General features: G+C 45.4%; 1 protein-coding gene across 1 annotated transcript in view; it reads left to right on the top strand.

Moving 5' to 3' along the window:
* The window catches only part of LOC132397639 (glycine receptor subunit alpha-4-like), a 31,517-nt gene extending 8,773 nt beyond the window's left edge, over positions 1 to 22,744 (top strand). The window contains exons 2-9 of the mRNA XM_059976410.1: positions 645 to 772; positions 10,754 to 10,821; positions 11,187 to 11,410; positions 17,483 to 17,565; positions 17,683 to 17,820; positions 19,359 to 19,573; positions 20,800 to 20,949; positions 22,463 to 22,744. Of these exons, the coding sequence (XP_059832393.1) occupies positions 645 to 772; positions 10,754 to 10,821; positions 11,187 to 11,410; positions 17,483 to 17,565; positions 17,683 to 17,820; positions 19,359 to 19,573; positions 20,800 to 20,949; positions 22,463 to 22,744 (1,288 nt within the window). The remainder of the gene's footprint in view (positions 1 to 644; positions 773 to 10,753; positions 10,822 to 11,186; positions 11,411 to 17,482; positions 17,566 to 17,682; positions 17,821 to 19,358; positions 19,574 to 20,799; positions 20,950 to 22,462) is intronic.
* The last annotated feature ends 1,293 nt before the right edge of the window (positions 22,745 to 24,037 follow it).

Genomic DNA, 24,037 nt, shown 5'->3' with positions numbered 1-24,037 from the left:
TGAATAGTTGAAAAGAAGTAGCTATTTTGAATCTGCTGCTGTGTTTAGTTTTCTCTAAAGTTCACCCACCACTGATGTTAATTCAGTGCTGTTAATTCCCAAATTTTCCCAAATACATTTCCCAATATCTCTTTGGTCACCTGATCTCAGCCATGTCCCATTAGGACTAACTGCGGCCTTACGTATCGACTGGATTACCATGGCCCGTTGTCCCATGTGGTTCATGCCAATTCCACGAGTCCTGTCCCATTCTAATTCCTGTTCCTTATTTCCATCAAATCAGTATTTCTTTGGGATGTAGGAGGAAACTGGAGCACTGGGGGGGGGGGGGGGGGGGGTGGCGGAATCGTGGGAAACCTGTGGTCACAGGGAGAAAGTGCAAATTCCACACAGTCAGCATTGATCCTGGGTCCCTGGCTCTGTAAGACAGCATCACACTGAGCCTGAGAAAGAGATACCCTGTTCACCATGCCTTTTTCATCACTCGTCCTACCATGAATTACATGTACCACTGCATTGCCTCCCCGCCCAAAAGAAGCTCGGACTGCTTGATTCCTCTCCAAGGGACAGGGAAGGGGCCGAAGTCAAGAAGAGGAAGCTTCGTAACCAAGCATTCAGTCTGCATCTCCCTTTCCATTTCACAGGCCAGCATCATCAACAGAAGCTGAGAGAAATCACCCCACCTCTACACAACTGTCTCCATCTGACTTCCTTGACAAGCTCATGGGGAAGACCTCAGGCTATGATGCACGTATCCGTCCAAATTTCAAAGGTAGACTTTTGCGTCCTCCTATACTGTTGTGCTCTGGGGTTCCTCACACCCTGGCTCTCCTCCTACAGCTCTGCTTCTCCTGCCTCTGAGTCGCTAGAGAAGGCTGTTCAGCCCATCCTTGAACTGCTGAGCACAGTGACAAGGATGGTCTCTTGTGGGACAGATTTTCCCATGTTGGGAATGGCTCCATTCAGGCGCTGGGGAATCCAGGTGAAATATTTACGTGTTATTGGTCAAGTACTTTAATCAATGAGAAACCGGAGAGGGCAGATGTTCTGGCATTGTGCCAGGTCATGGATGAGGGGCAGTCCCTCCAGTGAGAGAGAAGAAGGCAGGTGAGGACTTGCCCTCATAATACAGAACTCAAGAACAGGAGCAGCTTGGAACAGAAGCTGACCTTCAGCCCCTCAAGCCTGCTCCATCCTTCAGTATGACCATGCTCACCCATGGAGTCCTCAACTCCCTAGGGTGGAGAAGGGGAGTTGACTGGGATTTGGAAGGCTGTACGGAGAATAGAAACATGCTTCAATAAGGATTCCTGGGAAGGATAGAGTGATCCTACTCATAAAACATCACACAAACATTGGAAAGTGAATCCTCAGTCCCTGACGTCAATTCCAGGCTGAAATGAGAAGATTTTTGGAGAGGGGGTGAGGGTCAGGGATGGACAAGTGATAGTACAGTATGGTCTAATGAAAGGATGGGTCAGGGTTGAGAGACCAAGAGGTCTCCAGTCTTCTCAGGGAATCAGAACAATTACAAGATCATGAGGACTCGGGTGATGGTCAGTGAGGAGTGCCATTCTACCTGACTCTCCAGCACTGGTCACTTCAGGCAGGGAGCTCATCAGAGTCTGGTTGAAAGTGTTCTAAGTGTTATTTAGGAAGCCTGCATCCTCTGTGCCTTTCCCCCAGGTAAAGTCCGCGACAGAGTCTAAGTCGGATTTATTGTCATCTGCACAAGTATGTGTATGCACAGGTGTGGTCACATCACAAGCACACAGGATCAGATATGCAGCATTTGTAAGAAAAACAAAAAATAAATATAAATTATGCACAACTTTTACAAGAACACTATTTGGAAGAAAGTCTATTTTAGTACAAAGTGGTTAAAGTGATTCAACCCAATCAGTGTAACTGCACAGGTTATTTAGTATTTAGTATATCATTCTTACATTTTTATCCTTTTCCTTGGGTCATTCAAAGTTCAAAGTTTATTACAATAGACAATAGACAATAGGTGCAGAAGTAGACCATTCGGCCCCTCGAATCTGCACCGCCATTCTGAGATCATGGCTGATCATTCACTATCAATACCCAGTCCCTGCCTTGTCCCCATATCCCTTGATTCCCCTATCCATCAGATATCTATCCAGCTCCTTCTTGAAAGCATCCAGAGAATTGGCCTCCACCGTCTTCTGAGGCAGTGCATTCCACACCTCCACAACTCTCTGGGGGAAGAAGCTCTTCCTCAACTCTGTTTTAAATAACTGACCTCTTATTCTCAATCCATGCCCTCTGGTACTGGACTCTCCCAACATCTGGAACATATTTCCTGCCTCAATCCTATCAAATCCTTTAATTATCTTAAACGTTTCAATCAGATCCCCTCTCAATCTCCTCAATTCCAGCGTGTACAAGCCCAATCACTCCAATCTCTCTGCATAAGACAGCCCTGCCATCCCAGGAATCAACCTAGTGAATCTACGCTGCACTTCCTCAATTGCCAGAATGTCCTTCCTTAAACCTGGAGACCAAAACTGTACACAATATTCCAGGTGTGGTCTCACCAGGGCCCTGTACAAATGCAAAAGGACATCCTTGCTCTTGTATTCAATTCCCCTTGTAACAAAGGCCAACATTCCATTTGCCCTCTTCACTGCCTGTTGCAATTGCTCATTCACCTTCATTGACTGATGAACTAGGACTCCTAGGTCTCTTTGCATTTCTCCCTTACCTAACTCTACTCCGTTCAGACAATACTCTGCCCTCTTGTTCCAGCTTCCAAACTGGATAACTTCACATTTATTCACATTGAATGACATCTGCCAAGTATCTGCCCACTCACTCAGCCTATCCAAGTCTCCCTGTATTCTCCTAACGTCCTCTTCGCATGTCACTCTGCCACCCAGTTTAATATCGTCAGCAATGTACATATATCACCATATAGAATTCCGAGATTCATTTTCTTATGGACATTCACAGTAAATACAAGGAACACAATAGAATCAATGAAAGACTGCCCACAACAGGACAGTCAAATGGCCAATGTGTAATGCGCTCTTTGTGCTTGTGTTGGGCTCTGATGGTTTTAGAGCTCCTGAGTTGATTAATTGGTGTTTAACGAGAGTCGTTTAGTTGTTTTTTTCTCAAGTAACTTGCTCTTTGAAATGCGGTCTCCTGTTGCTTTCCGATTAAACGCGTTGGGTTTATTTTAATAGCCTCGGGGATTCCATGTTACTTGTACTATTCAAGTGGACGTCTAATTAGCAGTAATCTAGGGGTCCTAGTTTTGAGAATGTGTCACTCAGCCGAGCCACCAATATCCTGCTGGAATTCTTAAGAATAAACTTAGTTCACCGTCTCTACGTCAGAGTTTGTCTTTCCTCTGCACCTGGGTTCTGACTTTGCCAGAGTACAGCAATGTGCAAAAGAAACAAATTGGGCAAAAAGAACCAATCATAAATAAATATCAAGAACATGAGATGGAGTCCTTGAAAGTGAGTCCATAGATTGAGGGAACAGTTTAAAGATGGGGTGAGTGAAGTCGAGTGAAATTATCCCCTCAGATTCAAGAGCCTAATGGTAGAGGAGTAATAACTGTTCCTGAACCTGGTGGTGTGAGTCCTGAGGCTTCTGTACCTTCCTGATGGCAGCAGCAAGAAGAGACCATGGCCTGGATGGTGAGGGTCCTTCATGACAGATGCTCAATGTAGGAGGGTTTTACTCATGATGGACTGGGTCACATTCACTACTTTCTGTAGGATTTTCTATTCAAGGGCATTGCTGTTTTCATACCAGACGATGATGCAACTAAACAATACATTCACCACACGCATCTATAGAAGTTTGTCAAAGTTTTAGATTGTGTGCCAAACCTTTGGTGGGAGATTCTCCGCAAGCTTCTAAGTAAGTAGAGGCACTGCCATGCTTTCTTCATAATGGCACTTACATGCTGGACCCAGGACAGGACCTCTGAAAAGCTGACACAGAGGAATTTAAAGTCGCTGATCTTACCTTCTGATTTTACCCTCCCACCCAATAAAAACTAGCTCATGGACCTTTAGTTTCCTCCTCCTGCAGTCAATAATCAACTCCTCCATCTTGCTGACATTGAGTGAGTGGTGGTTGTCGTCGCATCGTTCAATCTCTCTCTATACGCCAATTTGTCACCACCTTTGATTCAGCCCCCAACAGCAGCCTTTTCATACTTGCAAAACCTAACTGCTCCTGCTTTGTTCTTTATTTCAACCCATAATCTCAGTTGTTTATCCCTCTGACTGTGATTCTATCTGTAACCAATAATGCCACACACCCCAATCTTTCTTGCCCCCACCCATCCTTGAACTTAACTAAGAACATAACCAGGAACATTAAGCTTCCAGACCCTGCTGTCCTTTAACCATTGATTTTATTTGCCCTCAGTGCCCTTGTCTACCCAATTCAACAAAATGCTACCATTCATGTTTATAACAGCAAACACAGCTTGATACCTTCTTGTCAAATTTATAGCCAACCTTTTCATTGGTTTTCAAACTCTCCACTAAAATTTCTACCTTCCATTTCCAATACTGACGTTCTCCATTCTGAATTTTTGCTCAGCTTTTCAACCTCCTGGGGTTAAATCCTCCCCAAAAGCAGATGACAGCCTGCCCACCAGGTTCACCTTGGTCCTGTCTGAGGGCCTTCTCAGAACTGATGCCAATCCTCTGTGATGCACCTAACGGGTTCAATGTGACATATTCCTTCCTTCTGAAATGGGATCAAGGGAGATAATGGCTCCTCCTGTTCAGATGTAACAACTTCAAGTAGCTAGGTGCCCTCCTCCATTCCCAAGTCCTCAATGCAAGTCAGAGAAGGCGACTCAGCTTCTCCTCTTCTGATGCGCCTCCACGTCGAGACAAAGGAAGATTTTGTGGCTAATGGAGACTGATCACTTCACTGCAGGAGTTCCTCATGGTGGTGACTCAGATACAACAGTCGTCGGTCACACTTTCACTGACATTCCCCCAAAGGAAGTAGGCAGGTTGGAGAAGACTGACACATTAGTAACTCCTCACATCATGAAAAGTCCATACCTGCTGTAAACAGAACCAGGCTGACAAGGGGCCAGTAACACCAGAGCCACAACAGTGCCATACAACAATTATTTCCGACAAAAGGACTTCTCTCTGGCACTCTACCCAGTAAGTGTGAGGGGCGAAAGCCACAGGCTGAAGGGCCTTGCCTACAATGGATGAAAGAATGCTGACTAGGCCTCTGATCCTCCCACAGTTAATTATTGATCCTTACTAAATATTCCAGAAGACAGAAACTAGAACAACGATGTTGGGGGGTGGGAGGAGGTGGATATTAATGAGAGATTTGCTTATAAAGCTGGTAAATGCAGATGAATCAAAGATTAAATCAATTCAGCTGGAGAAGAGGAATGGGCTTTGATAGACAGATGATATGCTGTGGAGACATTACTGTGTTACTGGACAGGTGGTGTGTTCTGGACTGTTCCTATAACGCTGATATTTTCTGGAGCAATGAGTGGGTGGAAAGAATTGTGTGAGCACATTTGAGGGAAATGCACAGAGTTAACTAACCCATTTTCCTGTTGAACTCGCCAGCTGTGTCTAACTACCGCTGGCATCGTTTTCAGATTTTTCTAGCTCATTGCATCCTTTGTTGCCAAGAGCAACACGTAGGCAGGTTAGTCTTGGAGAGTGGCCAGTCATCCTTAACGTCTCAGGCCTCTGACGTGGGCACCAGATGTCGAAGCCAGCCCACCAAATATGAATGTTGTAAAGGACTTTGTGTGTTCCAGGAAGAGCAGGTCCTGAACCAACACAGTAGAACCAGTTAGCCGGCCACTTGCTTTGGACTGTCATGGTCACGGTCCCACAACCACAACACTGGAGGTAGAGACTGCCACGTCCTGCATTGGCCCCAGGACCTACAGAGCAGAAGGGGAAGTAGTTCACCCTCCATTCTGAGGGGCTTCCTGTGGAGAGAAGGAGAACCCCTCACTGGGACAACTCAACTGGCAATAAAAGCAGAAAATGCTGAAAAGACTCAGCAGGTCAGGCAGCACTGGAGAAAAATTAAACCGTTAATGTTTCTATTCTGCGGCCCTGCTGCATTTGATCTGATGAAGAGTTAGGAATCCAAAACGTTAACTGTTTCTCTTCCTACGGATACTGCCTGCCCTGCTGAGTCTTTCCAGCATTTTCAGATTTGCAGTCCCTGCTGTTTTACTGGATTGACTTCAGATGGTATTTTGTTAATTTGGCGAGGGAGCCTCATCTCCCGACTGTGGAGGCAACAAGTAAGGATCTGTTCAGAACTCACATCTGCAGCCATTAAACCAATAGTTCAATTTAAATTTGAGATTGACTGACAGAATCAGGACTTTTGGCTCACTGAGTTCATGATAACCACCTAAATTAATCACATTAATCTTTAATCATTAATCTTTGTCCTAAAGTAATCACATCTAAATTAACCAAGAAATATGGGAAAATGGTGGGTGCAAGGCCGAATAAAACCAGACATTAATCATGAAACTTTCTCAAAGGATTAAATTATGGTGCTGTATTTGTGAGTAGGTTACCGAAGGGTTTGAAGCGGGTCTGGTGCTTTGATGGTTTAGTAGTTAAATTGGTAAAATGGAAGTTCATCAGTTCAAAGGGATAGTTAAAATGTGGATATCAAATTCCAGCTGAAGTAAGAGGGATAGAGTTTAAGAGTCGCAGGGTAATGATGCAGCTCTATAAAATTCTAGTTAGGCCACACTTGGAGTACTGTGTCCAGTTCTGGTCGCCTCACCATAGGAAAGATGTGGAAGCATTGGAAAGGGTACAGAGGAGATTTACCAGGATGTTGCCTGGTTTAGAGAGTATGGATTATGATCAGAGATTAAGGGAGCGAGGGCTTTACTCTCTGAAGAGAAGGAGGATGAGAGGAGACATGATAGAAGTATACAAGATATTAAGAGGAATAGACAGAGTGGACAGCCAGCGCCTCTTCCCCAGGGCACCACTGCTCAATACAAGAGGACATGACTTTAAGGTAAGGGGTGGGAAGTTCAAGGGGGATATTAGAGGAAGGTTTTTTACTCAGAGAGTGGTTGGTGCATGGAATTCACTGCCTGAGTCAATGGTGCAGGCAGATATGCTAGTGAAGTTTAAGAGACTACGAGACAGGTATATGGAGGAATTTAAGGTGGAGGGTTATATGGGAGGCAGGGTTTGAGGATCGGCACAACATTGTGGGCCGAACGGCCTGTACTGTGCTGTATTGTTCTGTCTATGTCTAAAAGATGATGTACATGTCTGCATTTCAGACTGAAAGGAAGTGTGAAATGGTGTTCTCCTGGAAATTTTATTAAAACCACAGATCTGTTCATGTGCGTGAATGATGTGGATTTAGGTATAATGAGGACAATAAGTATGCACATTCCAAAACTTAGCAAACTGTGAGGAAAGCTGTAACAGGCATTGGAGCCCATGAATCAATCAGAAATACCAGCATGTTCTCAGTAAAAGAGATTTCACACAGAGAAGTATAAAACTGTGTTGTGGGAGGAAGAACAGGAAGAGGTAAAGTAAGCTGATTGATTATAAGCTGCCATAAGACACCCGGGGCTTACAGGAACGCATCCGCTAAGTGGCAGAATGTTAATACTGTTAAAAGCCACTTGAGACAGAGCAGAAATTTAGGATCCTGCTGACCTTTACAAGTCATGATTTGGCCTTGGCTGGAGTATAGTGTTCAGTGGATGTTGTTTACACAGACTTTATTAAGGCATTTGGCAAGTCTTGCATGGGAGTTTGCTCAAGAAGATTCAGTGCTCGGCATTCGGGATGAGGTAGTGAATTGGGTTCGACATTGGTTTTGTGGGACAAGCCAAAGAGTGGTAGTAGATGGTTGCCTGTTCTGACAGGATGCTGCTACCAGTGCCGTGTCATAGGATCGGTGCAGGGTCCGTTGTTGTTTGTCATCTGTTATCTGGATGATAATGTGGTTAAATGGATCAGCAAATTTATGGATAACACCAAGATTGGGGATGTAGTGGACTATGAGGAAGGCTATCATGGCTTGCTGGAAAAATGGCAAATGGAACTTAATGCAGACAAGTGCAAGGTTTTTCATTTCAGCAGGACTAACCAGGGTAGATCTTACACGGTGAACGGTAAGGCACTGAGGAGTGTGGTAGAACAAAGGGATCTGGGAATACAGCTCCATAATTTGTTGAACGTGGTGTCACAGGTAGATAGGGTCATAACGAAAGCTTTTGGCACATTGACCTTCATAAACCAATGTACTGAGTGCAGGAGATGGGATGTTATGTTGAAGTTGTATAAGACATTGGTGAGGCCTGACTTGGAGTACTGTGTGCAGATTTGGTCACCTACCTACAGGAAAGGGGTGAACAATGTCAAAAGAGTGCAGACAAAATTTATAAAGATATTGCCAGGTATGGAGGACCTTTGTTGTAAGGAAAGATTGAAAAGGTTTGGATTGCGTACATACTTTAGAATGTAGGAGATTGATATAGATTGGATACACGTATACAAATTTCTAAGGGTTATAGAAAGAAACATAGAAACATAGAAATCTACAGCACATTACATTTCCTTTGGCTATACAATGTTATGCCAACCATGTAACCTACTCTAGAAGCTGCCTAGAATTTCCCTACCACATAGCCCTCTATTTTTCTAAGCTCCATTTACCTGTCTAAGAGACTCTTAAAAGACCCTATTGTATTCGCATCTACCAACTTCGCTGGCAGTGCATTCCACACACCCACAACTCTGTGTGAAAAATCTACTTCGGACATCCCCTTTGTACCCACTTCCAAGCACCTTGAAACTATGCCCCCTTGAATGAGCCATTTCAGTCCTGGGAAAAAGCCTCTGGCTATCCACATGATCAATGCCTCTCATCATCTTATACACCTCAATATACACCTCTCATCTTCTATCACTCCAAGGAAAAAAGGCCGAGTTCACTCAACCTATTCTCATAAGGCACGCTCCCCAATCCAAGCAACATCCTTGTAAATCTCCTCTGCACTCCCTCTATAGTATCCACGTCCTTCCTGTAGTGAGGTGACCAGAACTGAACACAGTACTCCAAGTGAGGTCTGACCAAGGTCTTATATAGCTGTAACATTACCTCATGGTTCTTGAACTCAATCCCATGGTTGATGAATGTCAACACACCATACGCCTTCTTATCAACACTGTCAATCTGCTCAGCAGCTTTGACTGTCCTATCAATATGGACCCCAATATCTCTCAGATCCACCACACTGCTGAGAGTCTTACCATTAATATTAAATTCTGTCTTCAAATTTGACTTACCAAACTGAACCACTTCACACTTATCTGGGTTGAACTCCATCTGCCACTTCTCAGCCTGGTTTTGCATCCTATCGATGGCCTGCTGTAACCTCTGAAAACCCTCCGGACTACCCACAACATCACCAATTTTTATGTCATCAGCAAGCTTACTAACCCATCTCTCAACTTCCTCATCCAGGTCATTTATAAAAATCACAAAGAGGAAGGGTCCCAGATCAGATCCCTGAGGTACACCACTGGTCACCGACCTCCATGCAGAATATGAACCATCTACAACCTCCCTGTGCCTTCTGTGGGCAAGCCAGTTCTGGTCCCACAAAGCAAGGTCTCCTTGGATCCCATGCCTCCTTACTTTCTGAAGGAGCTTTGCATGAGGAACCTTATCGAATGCCTTACTGAAATCCATATAATCTACATCCACTGCTCTACCTTCATCAATGTGTTTAGTCACATCTTCAAAGATAGAGCAAATGCAAACAGGCTTCTTCCACTGAGGCTGGGTGGGACTGCAACCAGAGGTCATGGGTTAAGGGTGAAAGGTGAGAAGTTTAAGGGCAACATGAGGGGAAGCTTCTTCACTCAGAGGTTCATAAGAGAGTGGAACGAGCTGCCAATGTAAGTGGTGCATGTGAACTTGATTTCAACATATAAGAGAAGTTTGGATTGGTACATGGATAGCACTGGTATGGAGGGCTGTGGTCCTGGTGCAGGGTGATGGGAGAAGGCAGTTTAAATGGTTTTAGCATGGACCAGATGGGCTGAAGGGCCACATTCTGTGCTATACACTTCTCAATGACTCCATGACTCCTGAGTACCACATTTTGCAAAGGTTTAGAGTGAATGCCATCAGTTGTCCCTGAGTGTTTCCATGATTTATTGGAGGAAACGGGTGGTGAAGTGTTGCATGATTGTTTAACTAAGTAGGAGCACAGGGGTTAAGCAGTAAATCAGCAGTGTGGACACAGAACTAGCAGCGATGGTGCAGGGCCGTTTACTCAGAGAAACTGGGGGAAGGCCGAGTGAAGAAATCAACATGATGTGGAATTCTGTTATAGTTTGCCTGGACAGGGTTGTCATCACCGGCACAAGTTAGTGTAAGAGTCATTCTGACAATGTGGAGAATTTACCAATGGACCTTACTGAGGTCTGAAATGCATGTCTGAAGAAAAGATTGTAAGTTGATTGCCAACAGGATTTAAAAGAAACATTTACTTGACTAACAGAAAGACCAGGCAGCTGAATTAATTAGGAATTTCTTTTAAAGCTCTCTTCCCCCATCCCCCCAGCTCTCTCTCTCTCCAGCTCCTGTCTGATTCTCACCATCTCTCTCTAGCTTTGCCCCACTCTCTAGCCACCTATCTGGTTTTTTTTTTCTCTCCCTCATTCTCACAATTACTGTTTTCCAGGTCCACCCGTGAACGTCACCTGCAATATTTTTATCAACAGCTTTAGCTCTGTGACTGAGACGACCATGGTAAGCACTAACCCATCAATTCCCCAAAAACACCCATCGCAACAGGGGCAATTTACAGTGGCCAAATAACCCAGCAACCCAAATGACTTTGGGAGGAGGGAGGCATCCAGAGCACTTGAGGGAAACCAGAGTCACAGGAAAAATGTGTAAACTCCTCATAGACAACCGTGGAGGTCAGGATTGAACCTCGGTCTCTGGTCTTCTGAGGCAATGTGTCAACCCACTGCCCACCAATTTTCTTGAGCAATAACTGCTGTCCTTGCCATAATCCCAACATCCTGTGAAACGAACTAAATAAATGGAGCAGCAATGGTGAAAGTCTTAAATCTGTAACGTTTGATACAACGTCTAATTGCGTCCCACAGGACTATAGGCTCAATGTGTTCCTGCGGCAACAGTGGAACGACCCCCGCCTTGCATACAGTGAGTATCCTGACGACTCCCTTGACATTGACCCTTCAATGTTGGACTCCATCTGGAAGCCTGACCTGTTCTTTGCCAATGAGAAAGGAGCCAGCTTCCACGAGGTGACGACAGACAACAAGTTATTGCGCATTTTTAAGAACGGCAATGTCTTATACAGCATCAGGTGAGAGCCATTGTTTTGTACAGATGTTGGTTAAACATGGGATGGTGGAGCAAAGCTGAGAACATTCTCCTTACAGCAGAAAGAGCCGATGAAAATTCTGCAGAATGTCTAAACAGGTGGAGCTTTGATGGAATAAAGTGTGAGGAGTGTTACTTTATATCTGCTCTATGTCTGAGACGGTCACAATAATGTCAAGTGAACTTTCCTCTGATTGTAACTACCGTGGAAGAGCGTGGTAGGATGGCGTAGGGGAACTTCACTCTGGAAGAATCACACTCCTGGAATAGTTTGATTGAGTGCTACATCTAATGCACTGTACCTAAGTTGCAAGTGTATGATGGGATAGTGGAGAAAGAATATACTCTTTACTAAGTCTGTGTTGCATTCCTGGGAGTGCTATCCTAACATTAAACTTGTGCTTGCCCTCTTGCTCCAGTGGACACTAGTGCTTGGAGCAATCCTGATGCCTTGTTCAACTTGGGCTGTGGCTCAGTCAGGTCTTTTCTCTCATGGGTTTGCCAGTACCTGTTGATTATCTCTGTGTGATGATGGATTGTCTCATAGTAACCCTGGCATATCATGTATGGCAATATTTCCAAAAGATGCAAAATATAATTGCAAACCTCAGTATTTCCACAGCTGTGAATTCAGTGGAAAACACATGAAGATCAGGCCAATTTAGGCCTGCTTTAAAACTAGTTTTAATCTGTAATGGATATCATCTGTTCCCATAACCATGTCTATGCTATTTAGACACTAGACAGTAGAATACCACAGCACAGTACACACCCTTTGGCCCTTGATGTTGTGCCGACCCATATATTCCTTAAAAAAAAAGTACTAACCCCACACTACCCAATAACCCTCTATTTTTCATTCATCCATGTGCCTGTCCAAGAGGCTCTTAAATACTCCTAATGTTTTAGCCTCCACAACCATCCCTGGCAAGTCATTCCAGGCACTCACAACCCTCTGTGTAAAACAACTTACCCCTGATGTCTCCCCTAAACTTCCCTCCCTTAACTTTGTACATGTGCCCTCTGGTGTTTGCTATTGGTGCCCTGGGAAACCAGGTACTGACTATCCACCCTATCTATACTTCTCATAATCCTGTACACCTCTATCAAGTCTGCTTTCACCCTTCTACGCTCCAAAGAGAAAAGTCCCAGCTCTGCTAACCTTGCTTCATATGACTTGTTCTCCAATCCAGACAACATCCTGGTAATCTCCTCTGCACCCTCTCCATAGCCTCCACATCCTTCCTATAATGAGGTGACCAGAAATGGACACAATACTCTAAGTGTGGTCTCACCAGAAATTAGTAGAGTTTCAACATGACCTCTCTACTCTTGAACTCAATCCCCCTGTTAATGAAGCCTAGCATCCCATAGGCCTTCTTAACTACCCTATCAACCTGTGCAGTGAACTTGAGGGATGTATGGATTTGAACCCCAAGGTCCCTCTGTTCATCCACACTCTTAAGTAACTGACCATTAACCCTGTACTCAGCCTTCTGGTTTGTCCTTCCAAAATACATCACCTCACACTTTTTCGGATTGAGCTCCATCTGCCGCTTTTCTGCCCAGCTCTACATCTTGTCTATATCCCCTTGTAACCTTCGACATCCACAACACCTCCAATCTTCGTGTCACCTGCAAATTTACTCACCATCCTTCTACCTCTACATCCAGGTCCTTTATAAAAATCACAAAGAGCAGGGGTCCCAGGACAGATCATTGCAGCACTGCACTCGTCACCAACCTCCAGGCAGAATACTTTCCTTCCACTACTACCCTCTGCTTTCTTCCTGTAAGCCAATTTTTCATCCAAACAGCCAAAGTTCCACTGATCCCATGCCTCATGACTTTCTGGATGAGTCTCTCATGGGGGACCTTGTCAAATGCCTTGCTAAAATCCATGTAGACCACATCCACTGCCCTACCCTCATCAATTTCTTTTGTTACCTCTTCAAAAAACTCAATTAGGCTTGTGAGGCACGACCTTCCCTTCACAAAGCCATGTTGACTATCCTTGAGTAATCAGTACTTCTCCAAGTGCTCATAGATCCTATTCTTAACAATCCTTTCCGATAGTTTGCAGACCACTGACGCAAGACTCACCAGTCTACAGTTCCCAGGATTCTCCCTATTACCTTTTTTAAACAAGGGAACTACATTTGCCATTCTCCAATCCTCCAGCACCTCCCATGCAGCCAAAGAGGATTCAAAGATCATAGCTACTGCTCCAGCGATCTCTTCTCTCACTTCCCACAGCAACCTGGGGTATGTCACGTTCGGCACTGGGGACTTATCAGTCTTGATGTTTTTAAGAAGATCCAACATTTCTTCTTCCTTAATCTCCACATTGTCCAGCAAACAGGCCTGTTCTATTTTGACTTCACCCTGATCAAGGTCTTTTTCACTTCTGAATACTGTAGCAAAGTATTCATTTAGGACCTCCCCAACCTCCTCTGCCTCCAGGCACATGTTGCTTTCTTTACCCTTTAGCGGCCCCACCTTCACTTTTGTCATACTTCTGTTCTTCACATACGCATAGAATGCCTTGGGGTTCTCCTTAATCCTACAAGTCAAGACCTTCTCATGCCTCCTTCGAACTCTCCTAAGTCCTTTCTTAAGCTCCTTCCCGGCTACCCTATATTTCTCATGAGCCCCTCCTACTTCCTGCTTCTTATATCTAATATATGCTTCCTTTTCCTCTTGACGAGTTGCCTCACGTGTTTTGTCAGCCACGGTTCCCTTTTCCTACCAGTTTTTCCTTGCCTCAGTGGGACAAACCTATCCTGAATCCAGCACACACACAAAATGCTGGTGGAGCACAGCAGGCCAGGCAGCATCTATAGAGAGAAGCGCTGTCGACGCACAAGTGGTCCCTAAACTTCTCCCACATTTCTTCTGTGCTTTCCCCTTTGAATATCTGTTTCCAATTTACTCTCGCTAGTTCCTGCCTCATCCCTTCATAGTTAGCCCTTCCCCAGGTAAGCACTTTCCCATTTTGTCTGTTTTTATCCTTTCCCATAGCTATGCTGAAGCTAAGGGAGTTGTGTTCGTTCTCACCAAAATGCTCCCCCACCAAGAGGTTTACCACCTGACCAGGTCCATTACCCAGAACTAGATCCAGTATGGCCTCTCCTCTCATCGGCCGGTCCACATACTGTGTCAGGAATCCTTCTTGAACACACCTGACAAATTCTGCCCCATCTATCCCCCTTGCACTCAGGAGGTGCCAGTCAATATGAGGGAAGTTGAAATCACCCATAACTACAACCCTGTACTTCCTGCACCATTCTAAAATCTGCCTGCTTATCTGCTTCTTGGTGTCTCGAGGGCTATTTGGGGGCCTATAGACTACTCCCAGCACAGTGATTGATCGCTTCCTATTTCTGACTTCCACCCATACCGACTCAGTGATCACTCTCTCTGCAGCATCCTCCCTTTCTATAGCCATGATACTATCCCTGACCAGTAATGCTATTCCCCGCCCACCCCCCCCTTTTCTACCTACCATCTTCTTCCTTTTAAGACACTTAAACCCCGGTACCTGCATCAGCCAATCCTGCCCTTCCTCCAGCCAAGTTTCAGTAACAGCCACAACATCGTAGTTCCATGTTCTAATCCAAGCTCTAAGTTCATCCCCTGTATTCCTAATACTCCTAGCATTGAAATAGACGCATTTCAACCCCTCTAACTGGCTACATTTATGTTTTGTCCCCTGCCTGTCCTTCCTCACCAACTCAGAACACATAGCATCATGCCCTTGTCCTTCTACCCTAATCTCTGCACTCACATTCTGATTCCCACCCCTCTGCCAAACTAGCTTAAACCCTCCCCAACAGCTCTAGTAAACCTGCCCGCCAGGATATTGGACCCTTTCCAGTTCAGGTGCAACCCGTTCTTTTTGTATAGGTCAGACCGTCCCCAGAAGAGTTCCCAATGATCCAGAAATCTGAACCCCTGCCCCCTGCACCAACTCTTCAGCCACACATTCAACTGCCACCATTTCCTATTCCCACCCTCTCTGTCTCGTGGCACAGGCAGCAATCCCGAGATTACCACCCTTGAGGTCCTGCTTTTTAACTTCTTTCCTAACTTCCTATATTCCTTCTTCAGGACATCATCCCTACTCCTATCTATGTCATTGGTCCCCACGTGGACCACGACATCTGGCTGCTCACCCTCTCTCCTGAGAATACCGAGAACTCAATAGGAGATGTTGCGGACCCTGGCACCAGGGAGGTAACAGACCATCCAGGATTCTTGATCTCTCCCACAGAACCTCTTACCTGTCCCCCTAACTATCAAATCCCCTATCCCTGCTGCTCTCCTCTTTTCCCTCCTTCCTTTTTAAGCTGAGGATCCAGACTCGGTGCCAGAGATGCAACCACTTCAACTTGTCCCTGGTAGGTCGTCCCCACCAACAGTATCCAAAACAGTATACTTATTGTTGATGGAAATGGCCACAGGGGTCTCTGTTCTTTCTGTCTATTCCCCTTCTCTCTCCTGACAGTCACCCAGTTACCTGTCTCCTGACTTTTAGGGGTGACTGTCTCCCTGAATCTCTGATCTATTACTGCCTCTGCCTCCCCAATGATCCAAAGTTCATCCACCTCCAGCTCCAGTTCCCTACCTCAGTTTGACAGGAACTGCAGCTGGATGCACCTTTTGCAGGTGTAGTCATCAGGGACAATTGTGCTGTTCCTGACTTCCCATATACTGTATACAGAGCACTCAACTGCCCTATCTACTGCCTTCATTACCAACTCCTAAGTTAATTAAATTAATTACAGAAACTTACCCAGCCTTACCTCACTGGGAGCAGGCTCACCTTCTGCCTCTTCTCGCCGAAGCCTCTCGAGCCAAAGCCTCAAAGCTCCACTTCTTCACTGGCCCACTCACTCACTGGCCGCTCTCCAGGGGTCACTTATTCTCAGAGTGGGAGACCAATACTGAGTGCCATGTGCAGGAGACAGAGAGATTAATGCCGGGTATATAAACAATATTGACTCTCTGATACCAATTCATGTTCTTTATAGAACAGAACGTAGATGAGTACAGCACAGAAAAACTCTTCAACCCATAATGTCTCGTCCAACTAATTAAGCTAATGATAACTAATCCCTTCTGCCTGCTCAAGATCATCTCGCTCCATTCTCTATATGAACCCGTCTAAGAGCCTCTTATGCCAAAGGCTTCACCATCAACATTCACAGTACATTCCAGGCTCCCACAGCTCTCTGGGTGAAAAATTTCTCCTTTGAACTTTGCCCCTCTCAACTTAAATGTGTGCCTTTTATTGTAAGATATTTTGCTCCTAGGATAAAAATACCAACTGTCTACTCTCTGTCTCTCATAACTTTATAAACTTCTGTCAAGTTTCCCCTCACCCTCCACCTCTCCATGTAAAACAACCATGGTTTATCCAAGTTCTCCTTAAAGCAGGTGCCCTCTAATCCGGGCAGCATGCTAGTGAGCTGTGCACTGCGCATTCAACATTGGAACCCAACTCCATCATCAGCTATTTCAAGGCTGCCTTACGTGTGGCGATTTCATTCTGAATCAACCAGGTCTTACTTTCAGTCATTTTAGTCAGGCTAATATAGTGCAGAGGGGAGGTTCTCCCAGGAGTGCTACCTACTGGGGTAGTTAGGCTAGTGGACATGTGTTCAAGTCCTATCATAGAAGCTGAAGAATTTAAATTGAGTTAAGCATTTTATACTAGGTCATGAATAATGATGATCACAAAACTAATGGAGAGTAGAAATGTGGATTGGGTTCAAGGAAAGAAATCTGTTGTGCTGACCCAGTCTAACTAGGTATGGGTGAATCCAGACTCTGATGTGGGCTAGCAAGCTACGCGGTCAGGGTAATTAGAGATGGCTAATAAATACTGGAGATGGTCATATAGAATAGTATAAAAGGTCAGATCCCTCAGCCTTGGATGTAGTGTGGACTCAGTCTCGGGAATATTCCCCAACACTGGGACTTGCTCCCTGCTAAACCATTAACAAGAACACATCAGATTAACCAGTCTGATGCTATTCTTCTGTCACTCCAGGCTCACCTTAGTTCTCTCATGCCCCATGGATCTGAAGAATTTCCCCATGGATGTTCAGACGTGTGCCATGCAACTGGAGAGCTGTGAGTAAATGAGCCATGTGTTTAACTCAGTGTGCTAACTGATCTCACCTCACCTCGTCCCACCGCCACCAGACGTTCCTTCTGTTGTTTTTAGCATCTCATTCTGCCTCTCTGCAGTTGGCTACACAATGAACGATTTGATATTCCAATGGCTGGAGGAGGAGTCTGTTCAAGTTGCTGAGGGTTTAACGCTCCCACAATTCATCCTAAACGATGAGAAAGACCTTGGCTACTGCACAAAGTCCTACAACACAGGTGAGGGGGCTGCTGACACTCACTGGCGGAGCTGGCAGGGCAAGAACAACTTGTGACATCATAGTAGGCCACTCGGCCCATTGTTCCTGGGTTGGTAACCCTAATCCAATTTCCCACATGAGGCTTCTCAGTTTCTCAGTACACTGAGGATTTCTGCCTGTGTTAACCTTTTAGGCAGAGTGTTCCAAACACCCAATCACATTCCACGGGACAACTTTTACTCATTCCCCTCTTAATCCTTCCACAAATGCTTTCAATCTATTCTCTAGTTCCCAAGTCCTTCCTATTTATTGTATTCCACCCTGTCATCACTTTACACACCTCAGTAGAACCTCCTTTCGGCCTCCCTATTTCCTGACCTCTCCACCTTTTCCTCAGAGTTACGACTTTCCCTAACCTGGCACAGTCAGTCTTCAGAGCAACCACACTTTTCCCTTAATATAGTGACCAGAAAATTGTTCACAGTGCCCAAGACATGATGAATTTCTGCATCTTCCATTTGATCGATGATGAGATCCTGATGACTAATGACCCAAGTGTACTGTATACCTCAAGGCAAGAATGTAGTCTAAGAGTTGAGCTGGATATTTCTTGTCTTAAAACATAAAGTTTTTTTCATAACAATATATTAAGTAAGATACAATACACCCAGTAAAGCTTTACCATCATTGCATTATCAAGTCGTCAGATCATCACATCATGCACAGACCAAAGTGACATTTCAACAAAAGGGCTTCCAATGTTTTTAGGGCTGTTACACGGGTGGCTTCTCTCATTTGGCTGTGCACTGTTCAACCTCAACAGCCAGCCAAAAGGACCACAGTATTGAAAATCCGACTCTTAGTAAAGGTGGGAATGGGGGACTGGCTCGCTTAGACCATCTCAAGGCCTTTCATTGAGGGAGTCACTGGTCCCTGCATGAGTAACTCCACCCTGAGCTGAGAAACTAGGATGCATTCTGTTTGAATCCCATACCCCAGCCACAAGCTACCATCCCACCAACTCCAGCTCAGCACCACCATTACCCCTGCCTCAACCCCAGCACCAGCAGATTGACCCACGTAACTAGCTACCAGCTAGCCCACCACTACCACCCTCACTGCCCCCACCTACCGCTCCTCACTCCTTCCACCCACATCACCATCCTCACTCACACCCCAGCTTCCTCACCAGCCCCGCCCAACCCAACTCCCTACCCCGCCACGACCCCCAGCCCTTCTGCCACACCAGGATGAAAGGGACACAGAGGGAACAATTCCACTCGGCTCCATTTCCAGGTGAAGAGGAACTCTACAGTGAGAGACTTGGGAACTCCTCAACAGCAAGAGGCCACTCGGCCCTTCTAGCCTGATTCCCCCCTGAATCATGGCCGATCTGTGGTGATGCTCTCATTGCTCATCTTGGTTTCCCAGGTGGACGATTTCTGGGGGCTGGAGCCTTGGCCAATCCCTTGGCCCAGGATATTAATGATTGCCTACGTAACGAGCTGTGTGTGGTGTGAGCTGTAATCTCTCTCTGTCCCTCTTTGTCTGACGCAGGCAAGTTTACCTGCATTGAAGTGAAGTTCCACTTGGAGAGACAGATGGGCTATTACCTCATCCAGATGTACATTCCCAGCCTGCTCATTGTCATCCTGTCCTGGGTGTCTTTCTGGATTAATATGGATGCTGTTCCGGCCCGGGTTGGACTGGGCATCACCACTGTCCTCACCATGACGACGCAGAGCTCAGGCTCCAGGGCCTCACTGCCAAAGGTCAGCTCATCTCCACTGAGATCAACCATACCAGTTATCATAGTCATTGAATCACACAACGCAGGCCCTTCAGCCCATCACCTCCATGACAGTCCTTTGGCCCATCTACTTTAATCCTATTTGCCTGCATTAGGAACATATCCTTCTGTCGTTGTCCATTTAGGTGCCCGTATGAATTCCACTTATCTGGATCAGATAGAACTTGATGCAGGCAAGTGTGAGGTGTTGCACTTGGCGAAGACCAACCAGAGTAGGTCTTACATGATAAGCGGTTGGGCACTGAGGGGTGGTAAATAAAATTATGGAAGGTATAGATAGGGGAAAATGCAAGCAGGCTTTTTTCCTCTGAGGTTGAATGAGACTACAACTTGAGGTCATGAGTTATGGGTGAAAGGTGAAATGTTTATGGGGAACTTGAAGGGGAGCTTCTTTACTCAGAGGGTCATGAGGGACACAGGGGCTAATGTGAGCCAATGGGATCAATGCAGGTGGACACATCTGACAGGCCTGTTTCTGTGCTGTAGGGCTCTCTTACTCCACGAGTACATCCACCAGTTCCAACAGATCTCCTGTTTGCCCAATCCAATGATTATTTTAGGTTGTTAATTTTGCATACTCCAAAGTCTCTAGCTCCTCTACCTACATGCATTAGGACAGACTAAACAAGACCTTGGAATGAGTCAGAGGATGTCTTCCAGACTGCTAAAGGGGTTGGTAGGGTAGAAAATGTTACAGGAATACAAAACAGAGAGCCGCAGGTATGAGATAATAGAATGGGGAATTCAGGTGAAGCTACAGGTGAAGAAACCCGTTGTGTTTTGGGAGGATGAGAAGATGGGGCATTTGCACCAGTTCTGAGTATCCCCATGCTTCTCAGGATTGAGAGGATAGACACTGCAATATGTCATTTAGCAGAAGCTTCAAACTCAGTTATGATACAAGCTGGGCTTTTATAATTTTCCTCTATGCCCTCAGACTATGGAAGGAAGAAAAATAACTAATATTTCTGGTTCACCATCCTGCAGTTGATTAGAATGTGAAGAATGAACTGTCGAATGACTGGAAAAGCAGACCCACATCTCTCATGTCTTGACCCACATACAACTACTGAGCTGCAGATCAGTGTAAATTCTGGCTGCACTAAGTGCTCACTGCTTCCTTTGCCTTTTCCCATGGTTCACTCAACCAGCTTGACCTGGAGGTAATGATCACCTTTCACCCAACAGGTCTCTTACGTCAAAGCCATCGACATTTGGATGGCCGTGTGTCTCCTGTACGTTTTTGCTGCCTTACTTGAATACGCCGCAGTCAATTTTGTGTCTCGACAGCACAAGGACTTCATAAGGCTACGGAAGAAGGAGCAATTACAAGTGGCTGTAAGTCTCAACCTTCCATCTAAATCTGGTTGAAGTTTCTCAGGTTCACTCTGCTGTTCAACCCTCAGCACCTACTCCCTTATAGTGACTTCAGTAGGTCAATAAACCCAGAGCATGCCTGCCGATGGTAAAAAGGTGAACAATTACTCTCTGACAGACAAATAGAAGAGTTGTGTACAACCAAGACAGGAGGATCCTTACAGTACCAAAGGGATTTAGGGGCACAAAGACACAAACTAAACAGATTATCATAGAGTCACAGAGTTGTACAACATGGAAACAGGTTCTTTGGCCCAATATACCATGCCAAACTATAGTAATCCCAGCCTCCCTCTTTAGGAATACACCCTTCAATGCCTTGCCTATTCAAATAACTCTTAAAGGTTATTGTATTTGAGTCCATCACCTCTTCTGGCAGTTCATTCCAGATATCAACCACTCTGTGTAAGAAACTTGCCCTCCAGATCTGCTTTAAGCATCCTTCCTCTCATCTAAACCTATGACCTTTTGTTTTTAATACGACGAACAAGGGAAAAAATAATTCTGACTATCTACCTATCCATGCCTCTCATAACTTTACCTATCTCTATAAGGCCCACAAAGTACACATGCCCATCTCCTGTTTTTTTGTAGTTGAGTCAGCAGGCTTGTATTTCTTGCAGCACAACCCTGCTTTGCCTGGAAGTGTGCCATTGCTGGTTTTAATGAGAGATGTCAACCACTCTCCCTCATCCTCACCTCCTCTGCTTTTCTTTTCACCGGGCCACGTGCATGACGGGTTGGTTAACCAGGCAGAAAGAAGAGACTCATTAAGGCCTGAGGATGATTCAAAGAGCCGGGAGCCAATATTTGGGACTGCAAACCAGTTCTGCAGCCTGGGCTTCAAGGTAATTATATGTTGTGTCTATGACCTGTACAAAGGCAGATACGCTCTCCTTTCCAGAACTGATTGAATATATGGTCTGGACATATCTGGATGGATGGAGGACATCCTGGAAGACATTAGACACTGTACAGATTATGGTGCACCAAGACTATGTAGTTCCCTGAATAGGCCTACTATCAATGTTGGGTTGTAGTGGACATGTGGTTGGTGAGTGGAGATTGGAGAAGCTCTGGGTGATGGCTGAAAGTGATGTGGGAGGGTGGATGTATTGTAGCAGGGGGTAGTGAGGTAGGTTAGTATTGGAGGAGGATGAATTGAGGTTTGGGATGTGGGTGAGGGTGAGTGTTCTGTGAGTAGATGGATTGTGAGTGGATGAGGATGCGGGTGGGGACCATGCCTAACTTACAAAGAAAGAGTGAACACCAGTATTGACTACTTAAAGAGGATAAGAGGGCAGAAGTGAGAGACCCAGAGGACTGGGAAATAACTGTCCTGTCATAGCTGGGCTAAATGACTTGCAGGGAGAGGTCTTCCTGAGCATGTGTGTGTGTTCGCTCACCACTGATTGCAGAGGTGTGCTGTCTCTCACCTCCTGACGGATATCCTTGCTTTCTTTTGAAACGGCAGGTTGCAGACATGCAGGAGGAAAACCGCTTCTTCTTCCGGGGCTATGGCCTGGGACACTGTGTGCATGTGAGAGATGGAACAGAGCTGGAGGGGACAAGCCTATTTCAATCTGCGCAGCCCCGACCGAGGGACACAGAGTCCATCCGACAGAGATTTGTGGACAGGGCGAAGAGGATTGATAAAATCTCCCGAGCTGTTTTCCCAGTCACATTCCTGATTTTTAATATTTTTTATTGGTTGACATACAAGATCATCCGGCAACGGGATATTCATGAGGTTTAAATCTCCAGAGTGTCTACTATTCCATGCTCCATATCCGCATCATACACACCTTCACTCAGTCTCTTACACACTCTCACACTCACTCACACACTCAGAGGTGGGCTAGTAAGCTGAGGGATGGGAGGTAGATTCTGTAATCCCATCAATATCTGTTGATCAGTTTCCCCATCTCCAATATATCATCTCTTCAACCATGGCTACAATCATCTTTTCAGATCTCATTTCCATTTTTACTCTTTGTCAAACAATTTGACACTTTGTCTTCAATGTGAAGTGTAAGTTCAACTTATTGCATCCCTTTAATAAATCCATGAAATGGTTATTTATGATAAACTGTACCATCAATTAATTACTTGCACATGGAAAATTATAGAATCAATTAATGACTCCCAAGGACAGGTACAAACACAGTTAGAAATTTAGCTAAACATAATTGAATTCAGTACCAATCTTTCCTTAAATTACAAACTCTTCCTTGTGCCTTGATTTTCAGATGATGTCGCATCCTTTCTCTCAGTGAATCCGCTTACACTGTCTTTCTCTGCTGGAGTTTTGTGGAGTTTTCAGATTCTTCATCTCTCCCTGTACTTCCAATGCTCTCAGTTCTGCTGTGACTGCTTTCAGCCTCACTTGTCATGTCCCAGCTATGCCAATATCAGGGAAACCATGGCCACTGTAAGTTCTCCACAGGGAACAGTGGAGCTTCAGGTCCTCATGTCTTCCACAACACACCCCTCCCTGAAGGCACACATTCACTCTGCAGTTGATTCAAGCCATTCAGTAACTCTGTTAACAACAAGCACCTCCTTGGCCCTGAACTCCTTTCCAGGACTCCCTCAGACCCCTCCTCTACAACAGGATTAAACTTGCCAAACCCAGCTGAGGTTACCTCCCATTACCCTGTGCTGAGACATTCCCTGTCCAGCTTCCCAGTGGAGCAACACCGGACACTCCAGACTGACCATGAGCTCAAATCAACAAAAATACAACTGCAGATGCTGTGGATCAAAGAATACGTACACAACGCTGGAAGAACTCAGCAGGTCAGGCAGCATTCGTGAGAAAAGAGTAGCCAACGTTTCGGGCTGAGACCCTTCATCAGGAATGGGGTGGAAGAGAGGGCCGAAGCCCAGTAATAAAGATAGGGGAGGGGGTAGGGCCTAGTAGCGCCAGATGGAAAACCAATCAGAGGAAAGATAAAGGGGGGAGGGGATAAGCATGAAAGAACTGTAGAGATAAAGGAGCAGAAAGTTGAAAGGGGAGAGAGGCAAAGAGGGACCTGGGATAGGGGAA

Source organism: Hypanus sabinus, chromosome 8, assembly GCF_030144855.1.
Source record: "Hypanus sabinus isolate sHypSab1 chromosome 8, sHypSab1.hap1, whole genome shotgun sequence".
NCBI lineage: Eukaryota > Metazoa > Chordata > Chondrichthyes > Myliobatiformes > Dasyatidae > Hypanus > Hypanus sabinus.
This window is presented reverse-complemented; position numbering and strand designations above follow the sequence as displayed.